Consider the following 19,425-nt stretch of genomic DNA (forward strand, 5'->3'; position numbering starts at 1 on the left):
TTGGGAACCAATGCTATAGGCTAAGTTTCTCCCATTTCAAACCCCTCTCTGAACCTCCATGGAGGTTTGACCATCCAGGAGAGTCTTCCTGCTGATTTTTTTTAATTAAATCCACCAGTATTTGACTTTTTCAGTCCATCTTGGACTGTAGCCTCATGTGAGACGACTTCGTCAAAACAAAGCAGCATCTTTGAGTAAACTTACTGTGATCACATGATACTGGTTGTAAAGACCAACTCATTAGCTTTCAGAACCTGGTGGGATTTCTCAGATAGAGCAAATATTAGCAGAGTTATGATCATTTAAATTAACGTGTTCCCCTAGATGCGTTCAGGGTCCCTGGGAAATCTGGACATTTTAATGAGTTTGTAAATTCCTGACTGATTTCTTTATTTTTTTTTTATAAAACTCATTTTCTAACTGAATTAGTGAGCCGTAGCATACATTTTAGCATAAATCACACCTTATATAAGCTGGAAGCTTTTGAAAATAAGAGCCCAGGCTGCTGTGTCGTTTCTACAGGTGGAGGATGTGAAGAGACACAGCCACTGCTTGGCCTTCAGCTCAGCTGGAGCTCAGAGTCAGACGTACTACGTCAGCTACGACTCGTACACGGAGCTGCTGCGATGGCACAAAGCGGCGTCAAAGGTAACGTTTCCTCCTCTTCTCTCTGTGCTTTATTGTGTGTGTGTGTGTGTGTGTGTGTGCGTGTGTGTGTGTAAGCCATGCTCTGCTCCTGTCCCTCAGATCGCCTCTCAGAGGGTGAACTCTGTGGACCTGTCCTGCTGCAGCCTGGAGGAACTGCCGACTCAGCTGTTCTACAGCCAGGACCTTACGCACCTCAACCTCAAGAACAACTTCCTGTCCCCGCACAAAGGTGTCCCCGCCCTCACCAGGTGAGACTGAGCTGTGTGTGTGTGATGGTTTTATATAAGGTTGTGCAATTATAGAAATAATACACTCAACGATTACAAAAACAACATCATCGAGAAAAACTATTATTTATATATTATTAATTATACATGTGTTTTATTTGATAAATAAAATCAACTTCCACAATTTAGGATATCTATATTTTAACTTTGCACCTTTTTATTTATTAGATTAGATGGACTTTATTAATCTTTTTGGAATGCTCCGTCAGGGAAATTACATTTGAATAATTGTGATATAATTGAGCATTTCTAGTTTTATGGACTTTATTTCCTGTTCTCAGGTAAACAAAAACAAACCCCACGTTATTATCAGGGATTCAAAGATATTTCCCATTCAACGTCTTTAACCCTGACCCCTATTGTTTTAATTTAATTTTTTTTTAATATCTCCCGATAGCAATAAATTCCTGATCAGAAACTCACATTTTTCCTTCGCCTACAGAACTGCAAACTGTTGTTTCTAATTTAGTAAAATAACTTAAAACTGCAAATCATCATTTATTTTATCAGATAAAGACAAAAAAAAAAGAAAAAAAAAAGTTTGGTACATTGCATTGTGGGATATGGAGTCCTGACTCTGTGAGTTCTTGTGTTTGTCCCCAAAACTGTGCATAAAGTGACTTCCCAACACATTTCTGATGTTTTCACTGAACGTTGTGGTTTAAAAGACGTTTAAATAAAAGATCTGAATCCAGAATGTAGCTGAATGTCTGACAGAGTGAGGTGATGTCATGGATCACAGTCAGAATGAATGTCAAACACTACTATGCATCAGTGTACAGGACTCCGCATCCCACAATGCAATGCACCAAACTTTTCCAACAATGCGAATAAACCGAGTGTTTACAGTGAAGATGAAAACAAAAATTCTGGCGTCATTTGTAACCTTTTTAAGGAAATAATGTTTGATTTATTGATGTATGATTAATACATCTATTGATCCTATACTAAGTCTTTATCTGGTTAAAATACCTTATCAATGAAGACAATACAGTGTATTAAATTATATACAGATAAGATTATATAGAATAATGTTTGATTTGATTTATATTGATCATGTAAATGGAAACTTGCATGATCATGTGATCAACACATGCTAATTGCTCATTTCTTGCCACACACAAAACATACATATTTAACCTGTACATTGGTGGTTAAATTAATCTGTTCCCACACAATTAAAATCTCTATTTTCTTCCAGAAATAGTGTTTTTGTTGGTTTAGTTTCTTACCAGGGTTTTAAAACATAAGGTTAGCCACAGGTGGACGAAAGTTGATGGTCTGTAGATGTTGCAGGAGGTGAAGTACAAAGGTGCTGAGTCATTGCACAACGTAATTTATTTTAGGTTAACAAATTGTTATATCTTGATTTTGTTTGTCATTAATAATTAATAGCCTCTGTAAAAATAAATAAATAAATAAAAAACTATTTATTTCAGTAGTTTTTTTTTAAGTTATAGGGAGCCATTGCAAAAGAGTCAAAGAGCCACATGAGGCTCCAGAGCCGCAGGTTGCAGACCCCTGGGTTAGCATATGACGTGAAATACAATACAATGCAGCGAGGAGTGCAGTTTTGATTTGCAGAACAAAAGGAGAAACAGATCTAAACTTCCCTAATTTTTCCTTGCTTACTAGGTATCAAAATAAAGTATTTGGTCACTTAGTAACTGATGAAATGAGATGATGATGATGATGATGGTGGTGGTGGTGGCATGTAGAGGCAATGTTGAATGTTATATGTCCAGGTCAATATGTTGGCAAGAAAATGTTCAATGTGCTCAGAAAATGTTAAAAGACATCTCTTCATACCTTCCTCTACTGTACTATATACTGCCCCCTTGTGGGCTAGGTTTAAAAAGCCGAGCTCACCTAATTTAAGCTCCAAGTTTCCAATAACGACTCAGTGAGGAAAGTGTTTAAAAAGCCTGATGGACGAGTGCAACTTATTTATTTTGTTTTGTAAGAGAAACTTGATGTATAAATGTATCTGTCGATCGTCCAGCTGTTGACCAATACACGTCAAAGCTCTGTGTGTTTCCACCACTCATCTTTGTGGAGACATTGGTTTTTTATATTAACTGTTTTTATCTGTTTCGTAAGTATTAAAGTTGCGTAATTAATCATATTTTAATCATGATTACGATTTTAGCCTTCACGATTAAATTAACCTGATCTTTTGCAATTTTTACAACTAAAATGCAGACTCTTGTACGTACCGACACGCCCCCATGAGTTGATTGACATAAGTATCTAATTAGTTAGTTAGAATGAATTAATCAGACACTCGAGGCAGAAAACGTCGACAGGCTGGTGTTTCTTACCCAAAACCTGTTGGATTAAGACTAATGTTCTTAATTTTTCTTTATATTCTGAGTCTCACTCTGTAACAGTTTATATTTACAGTATATAATTAGCCCATAGTAAATTAAAAATGATTGGGTAAATTTGAGTATTTATCATTATTCTTGTTTAAAGCTTTTCTTTTGCACTCTAAACTGTTCACATATTGTTTTTTAAAAAGTAGTTGAATAAAGATACAGATGTTTTCCCTAACAGGATGAATAATCGTGATTAATAATTGTGTTTACAATATTAATCCAAATAATGGTGATGATCATTTTGGCCATAGTCGTGCAGCCCTAATATGTATGTGCTTATATCTTATGAATACTAATTGTCTTTGTTTTTAAAATGAACTCCTGAGTCTGAAATAAAGAAGGATGATGTTTGTTACTGTTTGATCAAAAGTAGTTTTGTTATGTCAAATGTCACACTCCGTACTACACACTGCAAACTCAATGAGTATATACTGTCGAGTATATACTATAGTATGATTAGGATGGTGATCGTTCCCATTGAAGTATACTTCCAAGGATAAATATCTCTGTTGATTTTCCACTTTTACTTTGAAAGTTCTGAAAACATTCGACGTGAGAAAGTGACCAAGTAGAATATCAACATGTGCTCATTTCATCCATAAAACATTAGTATGGGTAGAACGTTAGTATCAGTAGAACGTTAGTATGAGTAGAACGTTAGTATGAGTAGAACGTTAGGATGAGTAGAACGTTAGGATGAGTAGAACGTTAGTATGAGTTGTACATTAGGATGAGTAGTACATTAGGATGAGTAGTACATTAGGATGAGTAGTACGTTTGTACGGGTAGTACGTTTGTACGGGTAGTACGTTAGTATGAGTATGAGCAGTACGTTAGTACGGATAGTACGTTTGTACAGGTAGTACGTTAGTACAGGTAGTACGTTAGTACGGGTAGAAAGTTAGTATGAGTAGTACGTTAGTATGGCAACACAGCCACTCACTCAGTGGTTGGTAGTAAATGGTAACGGTAGGTGGTGGTGGTGGTGGTGTGGTGCTGAGGTATGTGTTCTATTGTTCCCGTGTAAACTCGGCCTTCCCGGGCTATGTTGTAAGGAATGTGTTTTTGCTCAGACCAGCGTGGGTCGACCCCCCTGAACCCCCCACCCTTACCCACCCTGACCCCTCTGTGACCCGGGTCAGTCTAGTTCTGACCACATGCAGCGGCCCAAGCTTCCAGGCTGTGGTCGTCCAGCGTTCACCTCCATGACGTGTTTCCTGAACGTCTGCTTCCTTTTCTTTCTCCCACAGGTTCTGCCAACTGCGAAGTGTCAGCTTAGCCAATAACGCGCTGTCCCACTTCCCACTAGCGTTGTGCGACCTCTCCTCGCTGTCAGAGCTGAACCTCAGTGGGAACTATCTCTCTGCTCTGCCCGCAGACATTGGGACGATGCACAGGTATGAAAACACTCTCATACCACACTCTGTCCTTCCTGCAGCCGCATCAGCACATTTTAATCCCTCCGTGCATCATAAACTCCTGGCTGTGCCCCCACGGTTTGTCCTTATGCTGCAGAGATGTGAGCAGCTGCTACGAGGGGACGTGAGGACAAACGCTCAGTCATGGTTCACAGTCATACACATCACATTTATCATTCCTGCTAAAAGAAAAAAAAAACAATCAAATTAGGGATTCACCGAAAATGAGAAAGCCAAGAACAAATCAATTAAAAATATGAAATACAGTATGTATATAATACTGACTTGCACAATATAAAATAAAATAATCAAATAATTAACCTGATCCCACTCATACATTAGATAATATTGTAAAAGCCTATAACTGAGTCAAATGAAATATGTTCTCATTAAAACACAAAGTGCATTGAAGTTCTTAATCTACTTTATTTTCCATGTTGTGTGCTTTGATTACAACGTGCATCATTTCTTGTGCGCGGTGCGTTAATAACATCCAAGTAATGATCTCTATAACGCAGACAAAGTACCGTCGTAATGATAAACAGAGGATCGCTGCGAAATGTGCGCTGACCGACTCTAAAACCTGATTAATGTCAGGCTGCTGTGTAGAGGTCTCCGTTAACAAACGGCTACACATAACTACAGTTGTTTAAGTGACACAGAAACATAAATCTCACTTACTGCTCCATCAACTCTGCTCAGAAAGCTCTTTAATGCTGAGATGTTTTAAAATATAGACACTCCGTGAGTCCACGGACAAGTTGCCCCGATTCCAGACAAGCACGCACTGAGCCTGAGACTGGTCCAGTCTTCATAACATCCTGTTGTGTCAGAAAATACACTTTTGAGCCATTTTCCTCTTCTTCTAACAGTTGTATTTGACATGTTGGATACAATCCCACTCACAGCGACGCTTGTGCTTTCTGTCCCTCATGATGTCCCCTCCCTGTGTGTGTGTCTAGTCTACAGAACCTCCTCCTAGACGGAAACTCTCTGAGCTGGCTGCCTGTAGAGCTGGCTTCTCTAGAGGGTCTCACCTACCTGGGCTTGTCCTTCAACTGCTTCAGCAGCGTCCCTGCAGTCCTGGAGAAGCTCAGAGGGATGGAGAGGCTGTGCCTGGCAGGGAACCATCTCTCTGTCCTGGACGTGGCCGGACTGCAGTGGCTGCCCGCTCGCTTTGTGGACCTGAGGTAGGAAACTGATGTTGTGTTGTTTACTGTACTCTTGTGATTTGTTTTGCTAAAGCTGAGTTTACCCTCCCTCCACAGGCTGAACAGACTTCAGAAGGTGACGTCGCTGGATACAGGCGAGCTGCTACACGTGGTCCACCTGGACGTGAGGGACGCAGGTCTGCAGCAGCTGGACGTGAGCTCTCTCTGCAGGCTGGAGCTGATACGATGTGACAGGAACGCTCTGTCACTGCTCAGAGTCAATGGCCACGCCCTCAAGGCTCTGCACGCCACGCACAACGGTACCGTTGCCTCTCGCCTCGTACACGGACACGTCAGGTGACACAAACTGACCCTGTGACTCGCTGTGTGTGTTTGTGTGTAGGTCTGAAGCAGCTGGAGGTGCAGCCCACCCCAGAGAACCTGACCGTCCTGGACCTGTCCTGGTACGTGGAAGAGCAGACGTGATGTTTCTGTTTCCCTCTGAGCACACTGTGTGTGAGACTGTGTGTTTAACTGTGTGTGTGTGTGTGTGTGTGTGTGTGTGTGTGACTGTGTGTGTTCTCACAGGAACAAACTGGACAGAGTCCCTGACTGGCTGTGTGACTGCAGCAGGCTGGAGGTCCTGGACATCAACCATAACTGTGTGAGCGAGCTGCCCGTACGGTGAGACTCTGACACGCACGCACGCACGCATGCATGTGTGGAAAGCACCACCCCTCCAATTTTACGTTATTTTTTTCTGTTTTTTCCTTGTTTAGATGACTTTACTGGTTATTAAACTTGGAAATCATACCAAACATGTTAAATAGGATTAGTAGTCAACTACTGTTACTATTTAACACAATATTCTATTTATGTAAATGGTATAGTTGCACTAAAATCACACAAGATGATGTCATAAGAGTGACATTAGCCACACCGCTAACCCTCAGTTTACTGTTTAACAGGAATAATCTCATGGAAATGTGTGATATGACATTATTTGGGAATCCTTTAATTACTGGTTTGATTACATGTTTTCCACGAAACCCTGTGATTGGAGAAGCTTCTGCAGTGACGTGTCACCATGTAAACTGACCACCAGTTCAGCTTTTACACCGTCAGCTAAACCCGTCTCTCTACCAGTAATGTCCCAAAACATGGACAGAAAAAGCAACGAGTTCATTGCTTTCTCCGTTTCAGAACGTGAATTCTGTTTCCTGCAATCATGGAAAATGGGAGGCACTATTTGATGTAGTTAGCATTACATTAATTATAGGTCCAATAACTTCTAGTTTGACAATGGGAGTTACGTTCTCTGAGCCGTAATCCATAGCATATGTAACAGCCTCTGCCTTAATGTGTGATGAGTTGTTATCAGGTTAGGAAGTGTTGGTTTGTAATGTGAGATGAAGGCGTGTGATTGGTTGGTTCCAGGCTTCTGTCCAGTGTTGGTCTCAGGAAGCTTTTGGTTGGTTGGAACAACATGTGTCGTCTCCCAGAGAGACTGGAGAGATCCCAGTTAGAGATACTGGACCTGCAGCACAACCTGCTGATGGAGCTCCCACACAACCTGTTCATCAAAGCACAGAGGTACACACACACACACAACCTGTTCATCAAAGCACAGAGGTACACACACACACACACACACACACAACCGGTTCATCAAAGCACAGAGGTACACGCGCACACACACGCACGCACGCACGAACACACACACACACCGTTAATCAAAGCACACACACACACCTCTGTCAGCGCTTCTCACTGTGTTTTCCCACCACCAGCTTACGTTACCTGAACGCGTCGGCCAATAAGCTGGAAGGCCTCCCAGCAGCCAGCCTATCAGAGGAGGCGTCCGGCAGCCTGGAGGAGCTTTACCTGACCAATAACAACCTGACGGACAAGTGCATCCCTCTGCTGACTGGACACGCCCACCTCAGAGTGCTCCACCTCGCCTACAACCAGCTGCAGACTTTCATCGCCAGGTGAGTTTACAGCTGTGCTTCGAGCCCCGCCCCCTCCACCCCCTCCTCCTCCGTCCTCACTCGGCCCCTCCCTCGTCCTGCAGTAAACTGGCTCGTCTGGAGCAGTTGGAGGAGCTGGACCTGAGCGGTAACAGACTGAAAGCCGTGCCCACCACCATCCTGAGCTGCCAGCGCCTCCACTCTCTGTCTGCTCACTCCAACTGTATCAACGCCTTCCCTGAAGTGCTGCAGCTGCCTGAGATCAAGGTCAGTCACTCATCACCATGGACGCATCTTCAAAGAGAACCAAGTCAAGTTACAACACTCTGTCTCCCTTAAACAGTGTGCTGTCACGCTCTGGTGGCTGAAGTTAGCGAGTAATCACGGACTGTTGAAGACACATGATGGGAGTCCTTCAACACTTAAATTAAAAATGAAATTGAAATTGAAATTCATTTTTATTTTAAAAAAATGTCTAAAATTTAAAAATATGATTTTAATCAGTTTTTATTTCATTTTATTATTACTCGACATTTCAGGGGACCCTGTTTTAATTCCAGGTGACCCCACATGGGGTCACGACCCCAAGGTTGAAAAACTCTGGACTAAAGAAACTAATATAAATTAGTCTTGTGTCTTTTGACGGTTATTGTTCAATGTTTTTTAATAAAATAAGATTATAATGTTCCATGTGTTTAATGTCAGTTGGAAAAATATGTAAAAACGTAAAAAGATGTAAAAGAATGAGATTCTGAAAGAATGAGATTCTGATGTGAGCCGTGGCAGCGACCAATGAAAAAACAGCAAACGATGTCCATCTGTTTTACAGCAGACTTTAAAACAGGGTTTGTGTAAAGTTGAAAGGATCTGAGATGTTTGATCTGAGTGTGTGTTTCCATCCCAGTGTGTGGACCTGAGCTGTAACGAGCTGACGGAGGTCACCCTGCCTGAGGCGCTGCCCCCTAAGCTGCTGGAACTGGACCTGACGGGGAACCCTCGCCTCAGCTTGGACCACAAGAGCCTGGAGCTGCTCAAGTAGGAACTCAGCAGGTTTAACCTTAGGGCCAGCAGAGACCCCCACACACCTCTGATCACCCCCCCCCCCCCCCCCTCCTCTCCACAGTAACATCCGATGTTTCCGTGTGGATCCGTCGTCGTCTGCCCCGTGTGTGAGTGAGAACCTCGGCACGCCAGCGATCTGGAGTCACAGCTACACCGAGGCCTCAGGACTCAAAAACAAGTCAGTCACTCCTGGTTTTTCACTTCCTGTCTCACTGTTTACAACGGTTGCAAAGAGGCAGAAAATTCCCAGAAGAAGCTTGGGATGAATGGGAATTTGAAATAACTAATATGGATATTTTAGACCAGTGGTTCTCAACATTTTCAGCCTGCAAATGGGAATAAAGGGGAGAGATTTTTGGGGTCCATCCATAAAGTCAGCAAAATGATTCCATTCCATTGTTCTATGAATCTGTGATAACCACGTTTATTTATTTATCTGAATAATATCCACTGTTATCCAGGAACGTTTATTATTATTATTATTATTATTTTTTGCCATAGTATATAGTCATCTTAAAGATGTAAATCCTTGTATTAATCAGAAATAAAATGGGTTAAAAGTGACCAAAAATGGTGAAAAAGGTGGTGAAATGGCATTTTAAAAAACCACAGAAATTGGTTAAAAGTTAGTTACATTAGAGTGGGCAAAAACAGAGAGAAAAAGTGGTAAAAAGGGTTCAAAGTGTCAATATTGGCTTAAAAGTGGGAGACATTTTGGGGTTAATGTAATTTCAAGAATAGGAACAATTATTTAAGTGCTGGACATGTCTTAAAAGTGGAAAAAATGTGCAGAAAAAGCATTGAAATGTGATGTAGAAGTGTCAGAAATGGGAGTAATGTAGCACAAATTAATTCAAATATGGCAACAAAAAGTGATGAAAACAGAAAATGGGCTCAAATTGTTAAAATATTCTTAGTTTCTTGAAGGCATCTGGGGACCCCCTCCCAGTGTCTCACAACCCCAACTGGGGTCCTGACCCCCAGGTTGAGAACCCCTGTTTTAGATGATGCTAAAATATATTCTTCCAACTATCTTTAACATACCTGTTAAAGGCCGACCTTTAATTTGAAAAATGTCCTGTTAATTGCCAAAGAAAGTTTCCAACTTTAAAAAGTCCTGGAATTTTGTCAACCTGTGAAATTGTTTTTTAATTTTTTTATTGTATTATTTTAAATGGATGTTAAAGTTTATACGATTATTTAAAACTACTCCCAATCTCTGGTTGATTCTGATAAATAATTCCCATATAAAGTTAATATTTTTGAACAAGTTTCACTTCCCGTGGATAAGTCCCACCCCTTTGCCTCCCTACTGTTTACTGACTCCCTCTGACATGGTAACCGTGGTAACAATGTGCCGTTTCTTGCCGTGCGCAGGCTGTGCGTGGCCGCCCTGGCTCTGGACAGTTTCTGTGGGAGTCGTGAGGCTCTGTACGGCGTCTTCGATGGAGACAGAAACGTGGAGGTTCCGTACCTGCTGCAATGCACCATGGGAGATGTGCTGGCTGAGGAGCTGCACAGGGGCCATAAAGAGGAGGACTACATGACCAACACCTTCCTCACCATGCAGAGGTACGCACACACACACACACGCTCACTAGGGCTGGGCAATATATCCAGATTTCTATTTTAGTGATATAGAGAATTATGATATCGCCTATATTGATATATTATTGTATTAAAATACTCGTTTTAGGAGTTGCTGCTTTCACTATTTCTCAGAATAGCATGAAAAGCTCAGTTAGATGATCACTAAGTGCGTCCTAGCCCAGACCTTCACCTGAACAAGCCACACTACAGAAGTCACTCACATGTACTGTCCCTTAGAGGAGAAAAAAGGCAGACGTAGAAAATGTTAATAAATGTCCCATTGTGTATTTTTCCCTCCTTTTGTGTATTTTGTTGTCCTATAGAGTATTTCTGTGTATTTTCCTGTCATTTTGAATGTCTGTTTGAGTCGTTTTCTGTACTTTTTTGGTATGTACTGGTATGTTGTTCTTGGATTTTTGCTTTTCTTGTGTGTATTTCTGTTTATTTGTTCATTTTTGTTGTTTTTTTTGTGTATTTTTGTATTTCTCTTGTTCTTTTGTTTATTTTTTTTGTCCCTTTGTGCATTTTTTTTCTCTTTCTGTTCACTTTTGTATTTTTGTTCTTTTGTGTATTTCTCATTTATATGTACATTTTTGTAGATTTTTGTGTGTGTGTAATTTTCTGTTAATTTGTGTTTTTGTAGTAATTTTGTGTATTTTTTTACTTTTAGGGCCATGTTTGTGATACACGTACATGCACCAATCTTAAAGCACAGACATGTTATTTTAGCCTGTGTGGCATTTTGCATCAGCAAATTTAACCCTGCATTGTCTTCCTGGTCAGACTTTTTTTGAATTAAAATTAGCGAGATTTACTGTATATCGTATATCGACATTTTCAGAAACATACATTTTGGTCCATATCGCCCATCCCTGAATGCACATACACACACACACACGCTCACCTGAGTGAACGCTCCCATTGGTTCCCACAGGAAGCTGGGCACAGCTGGTCAGAGGATGGGCGGTTCGGCGGCGTTGTGTCACATCAGACACGACTCGCTCGTACCCGGCGAACATGGCGGATGCTTCACCCTGAAGACGGCCAACGTGGGCCGGTGTCAGGCCGTCTTGTGCCGCGACGGGAAAGCTGTGCAACTGTCGACCGTCCACACGGTCAGAGACGACGACGAGTACCAGAGGATTCGCCAACACAACGCCATCGTTACCGAGGTAACCACTGCTTTAAAGGGATCCTCCACTGTTTTTACAAATATGTCCTAAAACATGCGACCCAGTTTTACCTCAAACTGTTTTTTCTATGTTTTTGTTTGAGAAAAAGCACAAATTCAAACAAAATTCTGAATGTTAAGGAATTAATCAAACATCCTGGACCTTGCAACAAATTTTCCGGAAATTCGATAAGTAATTTGACAGAATTCTGTGGGATAATTTGCCAGAATGTTCCAAGTTTTTGAAATATATTCCGATTTAATGTTACTGTAAATAATGTTGTACTGTAACCATCGTATGTTATCTACAATATATATGGTAATTTACAAAAAAGTCCTGTTTTTGTTGTAGTTTTTACTTTAAACTAAATTTTTCTGTGGGCCGGACGAGATGCTTTGGCACGCCGAACTTGAGTTTGACACGTGCTCCAAACAATCAGAAAAAGTAAAAAATGTCAATGTAAACATCTTTTTTTATTTTAATACCGAAAGAGAATAAAAGCATGACCACAGGGGGCGACAGTTTCAACTCTGAGGTTTGGTAGTCGACAATGAAGTAGAGAAGAAGAGCTCTCCTAAGGGGCTTTTATTCCTTCTTAAACAGTGTGCTGACATGCTCTGATGGCTGAAGTTAGCGAGTAATCACAGACAGTTGGACTACCTCCCAAAACAACTTCTTCTTCTCTGAATATAAACATCTGGTGCAAAATAACAAAATCAATAGTGGAGGATCCTTTTATTTAAATGTTTTAAGGCTCAGATTAACACCGGATGTTTTTTCTCCTGCAGGACAACAAAGTGGGCGGAGTCACAGAGTGCACAAGGATCATGGGTTACTCCTTCCTCTGTCCGTCAGTGACGCCCCGTCCACACGTCTCCACGGTGACGCTCACCCCACAGGACGAGTTCTTCCTGTTGGGCAGCAGTGGGTTGTGGGAGGTGTTGTCTCCGTGCGAGGCGGTGGAGGCCGTGCGGAATGTGCCGGACTCTCTGGCCGCCGCCAAGAAGCTAGTGACGCTAGCGCAGAGCTATGGCTGCTCCGAAAGCCTCAGCGCCGTTGTGGTCAAGCTCAGCATCACCGACGACTGCTGCTGCTTCTGCGAGCCGCCGCCCCCGCCCCCTAGCCCCGGCCTGGCCACGCCCACCCACCCCTACGAAGGGGGGATCCCACTCCCGCCGGTGTCCTCGGGGACGGTCAGTGAGCTGAGCAGCGAGTTTAGCACGTCTGAGATGAGCAGTGAGGTGGGGTCCACGGCGTCCTCAGAGGAACCTCTCCCACAAACCGAGCCCATCACGTCCCACCTGAACCCGGCGGGCCGGGCCAGTGCACGGAGGCCGGCCTTCGGGGGCGGAGCCTTCCAGAGGCAGTTTTCTGGTGCCCTGTCGGACAACGGGCTGGACAGTGAGGACGAGGAGCCGATCGCAGGCGTGTTCTCCAACGGGAGCAGAGTGGAGGTGGAGGCCGACGTCCACTGTCTACGTCGACGCGACGGCACCAACGCCCCCCTGCCCCCTGAGCCACCTCAAACTCCCCCTCCCTGCTTCCCCTCCCCCGGGGCGGAGTCCCGCTCGGGGACCCTGGGCCGGCGCGCCCGGGCCAACGGCTCCGTGGCCCGTCAGGGACAGAACCAGGACGTGATCGAGGAGGCGGGCGACGCCCCCATCAGGAAGCAGGGGGGCTACTTCAACGCTCCCTCCCAGCCCGACCCTGACGACCAGCTGATCATCCCCCCCGAGCTGGAGGAGGAGGTCCGTCAGATCATCCAGCAGCAGCAGGAGCAGCAGCAGCTGCAGACGCACAACCAGCAAACGCACAACTACCAGAAAACCAGCGACTACTTCGTCACGCCGCTCTGATTCCCAGCGTCCTCCAACGCACCGCACGCTTTTCTACTTTTAATGATAACCACTTTTTCTACTTCCGATAAAAAGTCGTTTTTCTACCGCTGATCATTTAACCTTCACGTTTCCTACTTCCCTTTGATCGCACTTTTGCTCGTTGAAGGACGACTCGTTGAATCCATTCCCCTACGGAGCACGCCGTGTGTGTGGTGTGTGTTTCCCGCCTCACACACACTCTTTTATAGTGACACCCCCCCCAACTGCGCTGTACTAATGTTCTCTGAGAGAAAAAAAAGTTGATTATTTGCTGCCGGGTGATGTTCCAGGGTTGTGTTCTTGGGGTGTTGAGTCCAGCGTGGTGCTGAGTCATGATACCAGCTGCTGAGTCATGTTACCAGCTCCTTGAATGTTCTCACTACAGTGTTACAGATTCTCCACCACACAGAGATACTTTTGCTACACAATAAATTAAACTTTTTCAGAAGAAAAAACATAAAGCGTGGCTTTGTTTGTTTTTAACTATTTTTAGTTTAAACATATTTTAACCAGTGGACTTTTTTAATTATTGACCAATTTACTTCATGCAATCTAAATCATTCATTTTATGATGGAAAAAAAATAATTGAAGTATTCTGAAATTTTATGTAGGATTACAAAACACTTAAGAAATCGTGCAGAAAATAAATTTCTATGCATTCTTTTACCGTGGCCCACTGCAAAGAGTAAAAATGACCAGAAAAACATGAATCTCAGCCTCTCCAAATGCACAAATTCAATGAAACTTCACAATGTTTGCAGTACTTAGTTTTCCCATCACGTTTAATCACACACTCTGCAAAAATTGTACAATTTTTTGCACAAATATTTTGCAAATTAAATAAAAATTGCTCACAAAATCGAAGTGAATTTAAGTTCAATTCTTTACGTATTTAAATGTATAGGTGTAAACTAGGGCACATGAATGTTAAATTACTAATTTTTTGGCCAATATAGGAATAAACTGCTCCGTTTGGTCCCTGAATTAAAATAAACTTAACAGCCCTGATTTATAATCATTTTAAAGACGTTTTTCAAACTGTTACATTGGACTTTATATAAGCAAAATAAGTTTTTTCTACAAATGTAAAGTGAGTGCATGTATAGGTGAGATAATGCACCTTTGTATACCTATAAACCTTTTTTTAAAGAAATGCTGTTAAACAGAATTTGTCATTGACCCATTATTTTATTACTGATAAAAATGACCTTTGTGGTGTTACAATCAGTGCTTTGTTTTTGTGTGTAGAGCTTGTGTGGTGACATCACTGCAGCACGTGTCACACTGTGATGGCACTGATGTCGTTATTACTGGGACTGAACGGGAGGCTCCGCCCCCTGCTGGATGTTTATCACACAGAGCAAAGGTTGGAGAGTGAGTCACAGTTAGGTTTTAATAAGTCATAAAAAGTTACGTAGTTACAAAAGTACAATTTAATCTTAGGATGACATATTTACACGAGCATTAAAATAGAAGATTGCAGATGGACAGCCAGACGTGTCAGTCTAAACGTTAGCGAATTAAACTGTTAAACAACCTGCTTTGATCTCAGCGCTCTTCACATTAGAGTTTCAATCAAAGTCCACAATCCAGGAGATAAAAGGCGTTTACAAACGTAGCTGTCCTCAGTGCGTACAGACATACAGGACCTTCCCTCACACAGACGTGGTGTCCGCCCTCAGCGGGGCTCTCTGTGGTTGGCCGCGCCCTGGCTGCCTCTCCGCCTCCCGCCGCCTCCTCTCCTGCAGATACCGCCTCACCCCTCTCATGGTCTGGATAGTGAGCCCCGTGCCGACGGCGTACAGGATGGTGGTGATGAGGCCGAACAGAGCCACGGCGGCATCGGCCCCGCTGACGTCGCAGCTCATCCAGGTGTAGCCGTTGCGCGCGTAGATCCTCTCCCTCTGCTGGCACACGTCCGTGGCGTTCACCCCAATCACGAAGTGCAGGTAGAGGCCAACAGCGACCACGTACACCACCGCGCCCAACGCCTGGAACAGCAGCGCGCCCACCAGGAGCTTCCACGGAAGCACGTGAGCGGGTTTGTTGGCTGCGACCACGAACAGCAGCGACACCACGCCGAAGGTGAGGCTGAAGGGGATCCCCCCGTAGATGCCGGGCGCCCTCATCTGGCTGTACTGCATGTCCAGCTCCCGCACCTTCTGCAGCTCGGTGCCCTGCAGGTTGAAGTTGGAGTTGATGTTGTAGCCGCCCAGGCTGGTGGCCGACGACATGCCCGACGTCACCATGTGGGCGGCCACCACGCATATCAGCACCAGGGCGTTAGTGAGCATCGCGCAGATCAGTACGATGCCTGCAAGAGGAAGACATCGTTGTTACAGCCACACATAAAGAACGCAGAAAAAAAGACAAAGCAGGAAAAAAAATTACAGCGCGAAAAAAAAAAACCAGACAAAGCTCGGGGAAAAAAACCAGACAGACCGGACAAAGCGTGGGGAACAATACCCAGACCGACTGGACAAAGCGTGAAAAAGAACCCAGACACAGATAGACCGAACAAAGAATGGAAAAAAAAAAAAAGACGCAGGGGTCAATTTGTGTATTTTTGTTGACATCTTGTCTAATTTTTGAACATTGTATGTTTTGTTAACACTTTATTTTTTAGATGCATTTTGTACATTTAATTTAAATGGCCACAGCCACCAGTTTCCAGTGTTAAATTATTATTTGATGCCTTCTTAAAGACACTAATGACAGTAATATTAAACATGCTTCAACATTACTAAGCCTCTAATGAAGTCTTATCACATTTCATTGGGAAATCAACTTACTACACAAAGCAAACCACAAACCAGTCTGCCCAGTATGGGAGGAGGCTCCGCCCACTGATGCTGCTGAGGCCTTTATTTGACCCACATACCTCTCACTGCTGCGTGGTTTTTGTGATTCTGTTCTTGTTTTGTGTTTTTGTTGCAGTTTTGGTGTATTTTTTGAAATTTTTTTGTATTTCTGTTGACATTTTGTGTGTTTTTGGAGTCATTTTCATTGTGCATTTTTATTGTGCTCTGTGTTTTCAATGTTTTTATAGTCCTTTAATATGTTTTTGGGGTAATTTTGTGTGCATTTTATTGCTTTTAATTTCCTTTTGTGTTTTTAGTGTGTTAATGTTGTCCTATTGTGTGTTTTCAGTGTCTATTTGGTGTCATTTTGGAGTCAATTTATGCATTTTCTCTTTCTGCATGTTTTCCTTGTCTTGTTGTGTTTAATTGTCCTTTTGTATGTTTTTGAGTCACTTTTAAATGTGTTTTCAATGTCTTTATAGTCATTAAATGTTTTTTGGGGTCATTTTGTGTGTTTTCATCGTCTGTGTGTTCATAATTTGCTTTTGTGTGTTTTTAGAGTCATTTTGTGTTTCCATTGTATATTTATATTGTCTTGTTGGGTTTGTGTGCGTTTTTGGAGTCACTTTGTGTGTTTTCATTGCATTTTTATGTGTTTTCTATCGTCTTGTGTGTTTTCCTTGTGACTTTGATTGGACACACATTCTGCCGTGTCGTGTCCTCACCTCTTCTGGAGCAGATGTGTGTACATTTGGAGTCACTGTGCTCCACCCGAGGGAAGTCTCGCTGCTCTCTCACATGTTTGGGTGGGGCCTCGTCTTCTCGGGGGTAGTACGGGGGTCTGGAGGACGACCTGGAACAGGAGAAAGGATCATTGATGCTCCTCATCAGGTTCATTACTCAACCATCATTACCAGGTGACATGGGGACTTTAAAATGAATTTACACTTTAATTATTTAATTATCAGTTTTGTTGTTTGAAATGAATAATGCATGGATGCCAATTTGTTTTTCATCTCTCATTTCAGAACTGCTAATGTGTTACCAGATACCACAGCACATCATTAAAGGTGAACTCACAGCAACAACAAATGTCAGTGAAACCAGGATATTAAATACATTATGTAGAATTTTTTCCTATTAGAAATATTAATACATACATTTATTAAAATTGTGACTTTACTCTAATGAAATTGGGGCTTTATTATAATAAAATTAGAACTTTATTCTCCAAATTTTACATTTATTCTCATCAAATTGTGGCTTTATTCTCATAAAATAATGACTTTACTCTCGTAAAATTATGCTTTATTCTCGTAAAATTACGACTTTATTCTCATAAAATTGTGGCTTTGTTTTAATAAAATGTTTACTTTATTCTTCCAAATTTTGCATTTATTCAAATAAAAATTCTGACATAAAATTACAACTTCATTCTCGTAAAATTATAAATGTATTCTAAATATATATATATATAAAACGTTCTCATGAATTTACGACTTTATTCTCGTAAAATTACGACTTTTTAATTGTAATATTGTGACTTGAGAGTTGGACGTTATTCTAACAATATTACAAGTTTGTTTTTTTTCTCATAAATTTAGATTTTATCTCGAAGTCATCTTTGTTTAACACTCAAAATGTCACTGAAAAACCTTCGTTTTGATCAATTTAATGAATAAGGAGCAATAATAAAATGCTCAGTGATCATCAGTATTATTAGTTATTTATTAGCAGTATTATTAGTGATTAATAAGACCAACAGTTAATTGTGCAGCTGTGAACGCGCACCTGTCCGGGTACGAGCCTTCGTCGCGTGGCCGCCGGTGTTCTCCGTTCCGTTCCCGGTAATCCCGGTTTGAACGGGGCGGATGGCTCATACTGGCTGAAACACAGAGTAGTTATGATTATTACAACCACATTTAGGATAAAACTACATCTACAAATCCGAGTCAATGTTGAAAACAAACTTTTTCCACTCGTTTGAAAAACCTGATGTCTGTGAACTCACCGTGACGTCATTACGTCACAACGCAGCAAAAGGTGAGTGAAAATGACCATTTTTACGACTTTTGAAGTCATTTCAATGCGTCATGAGAGGTTTTTAACAGTTAATGTGAACTAAAAAGCAAACGTGAACACGAGAGGACGACATTTAACGACACAACAAGAAGAATGTGAGGCTTTAAACGCCAAAGAAGGCTTTAAATGTGGAGGAAAACAACAGATGGAGGCTTACACAAGTCAAACTCACCAGTAACTGCACACAACAAGGCAGAAAAGTGGTTATTTATTCATTCCTGGGCGCGGATTTCCGTGGTTTCCCTCTTTGACGCGTTTGTGCAGGTGGGAACGGAAACACCCAGAGGGGGCGTGGCTTGTGGGAAAGATACGCCCAATAAGGGCGGGGCCTGCAGGTGACATTATTATTGTCATATAATACGTATTTTTGCTGCAAAAACAGTTCACAGTAATGAAATAAATGCAAGAGAATAAACCAAAAAAGGCTGAAAATAATGATTATATAAATAGTAACAATAATAATGATAAAACATGATGATAATGTGTGTGTTTCTGTGAGCGACTGTTGGCATTTTCAGCCCCAGCAGCTTCTCAGAGGACTGTGACATTCATGTTCTAACTTTCTCTGATTTACATGAAGCTCCATGAGGAGTTTCTTTGTGCACGTTGGACAGTTTATTCCCTGCTGTCCCACACCCAGCCCACAGCAGAGCTATTCAGAATCAGATTTACAGCAGGGATGGATTCAAACACACACACACACACACACTATTAAAAGTTTCAAACCAGTGCTAATGTTTATTCTGGTAGTTATTAGGAGTTTTTATTTTTTGATGTAAACAGAAAAACATATAACATAAAGGCATGGCCACTGAATGTGTTTTAAATAATTACAGGAATTATAAAAACAAATGTGTTATGACAAAAATAATTCAGGTGTCATTAAAAAAAACAACCTTTGGACTTTTCTCAAAGATACTGTAGATGAAATTATCAAAAGTGACAAATGTAACAAAAAATGTAGAAAAACGAGAGCCAAATATATGGT

General features: G+C 41.9%; 2 protein-coding genes across 2 annotated transcripts in view; one reads left to right on the forward strand and one right to left on the reverse strand.

Annotated features, from left to right (window-relative positions):
- The window catches only part of LOC114462010 (PH domain leucine-rich repeat-containing protein phosphatase 1-like), a 28,539-nt gene extending 14,531 nt beyond the window's left edge, over positions 1–14,008 (forward strand). Inside the window, exons 3-17 of the mRNA XM_028444553.1 lie at positions 523–648; positions 748–896; positions 4,564–4,710; positions 5,694–5,921; positions 6,000–6,202; positions 6,286–6,346; positions 6,471–6,566; positions 7,320–7,475; positions 7,673–7,873; positions 7,957–8,119; positions 8,757–8,887; positions 8,976–9,092; positions 10,292–10,486; positions 11,439–11,676; positions 12,465–14,008. Coding sequence (XP_028300354.1) covers positions 523–648; positions 748–896; positions 4,564–4,710; positions 5,694–5,921; positions 6,000–6,202; positions 6,286–6,346; positions 6,471–6,566; positions 7,320–7,475; positions 7,673–7,873; positions 7,957–8,119; positions 8,757–8,887; positions 8,976–9,092; positions 10,292–10,486; positions 11,439–11,676; positions 12,465–13,532 — 3,279 coding nt within the window. The 3' untranslated portion in view covers positions 13,533–14,008. The remainder of the gene's footprint in view (positions 1–522; positions 649–747; positions 897–4,563; positions 4,711–5,693; positions 5,922–5,999; positions 6,203–6,285; positions 6,347–6,470; positions 6,567–7,319; positions 7,476–7,672; positions 7,874–7,956; positions 8,120–8,756; positions 8,888–8,975; positions 9,093–10,291; positions 10,487–11,438; positions 11,677–12,464) is intronic.
- A 918-nt stretch (positions 14,009–14,926) lies between these two features.
- LOC114461655 (MARVEL domain-containing protein 3) lies at positions 14,927–18,744 on the reverse strand. Its single transcript, XM_028443894.1, has 4 exons — positions 18,610–18,744; positions 18,147–18,240; positions 17,081–17,208; positions 14,927–15,868 (listed from the first exon to the last, which is right to left on the reverse strand). The coding sequence occupies exons 2-4, from the start codon at positions 18,233–18,235 to the stop codon at positions 15,210–15,212; spliced, it is 876 nt and encodes a 291-aa protein (XP_028299695.1). The 5' UTR covers positions 18,236–18,240; positions 18,610–18,744; the 3' UTR covers positions 14,927–15,209.
- Positions 18,745–19,425: the final 681 nt, after the last annotated feature.

Source organism: Gouania willdenowi, chromosome 4 (assembly GCF_900634775.1).
Source record: "Gouania willdenowi chromosome 4, fGouWil2.1, whole genome shotgun sequence".
Lineage (NCBI taxonomy): Eukaryota > Metazoa > Chordata > Actinopteri > Blenniiformes > Gobiesocidae > Gouania > Gouania willdenowi.

What these genes read in the sequence shown, in the direction of transcription:
- LOC114461655 (XM_028443894.1), bottom strand. Translation starts at nt 18,235, where the DNA reads ATGAGCCATCCGCCCCGTTCAAACCGGGATTACCGGGAACGGAACGGA. An exon ending in GAAGGCTCGTACCCGGACAG is followed by an intron (nt 17,209 to 18,146) that starts GTGCGCGTTCAC and finishes CTCCTGTTCCAG; the next exon opens with GTCGTCCTCCAGACCCCCGT. An exon ending in ACACATCTGCTCCAGAAGAG is followed by an intron (nt 15,869 to 17,080) that starts GTGAGGACACGA and finishes TTCCTCTTGCAG; the next exon opens with GCATCGTACTGATCTGCGCG.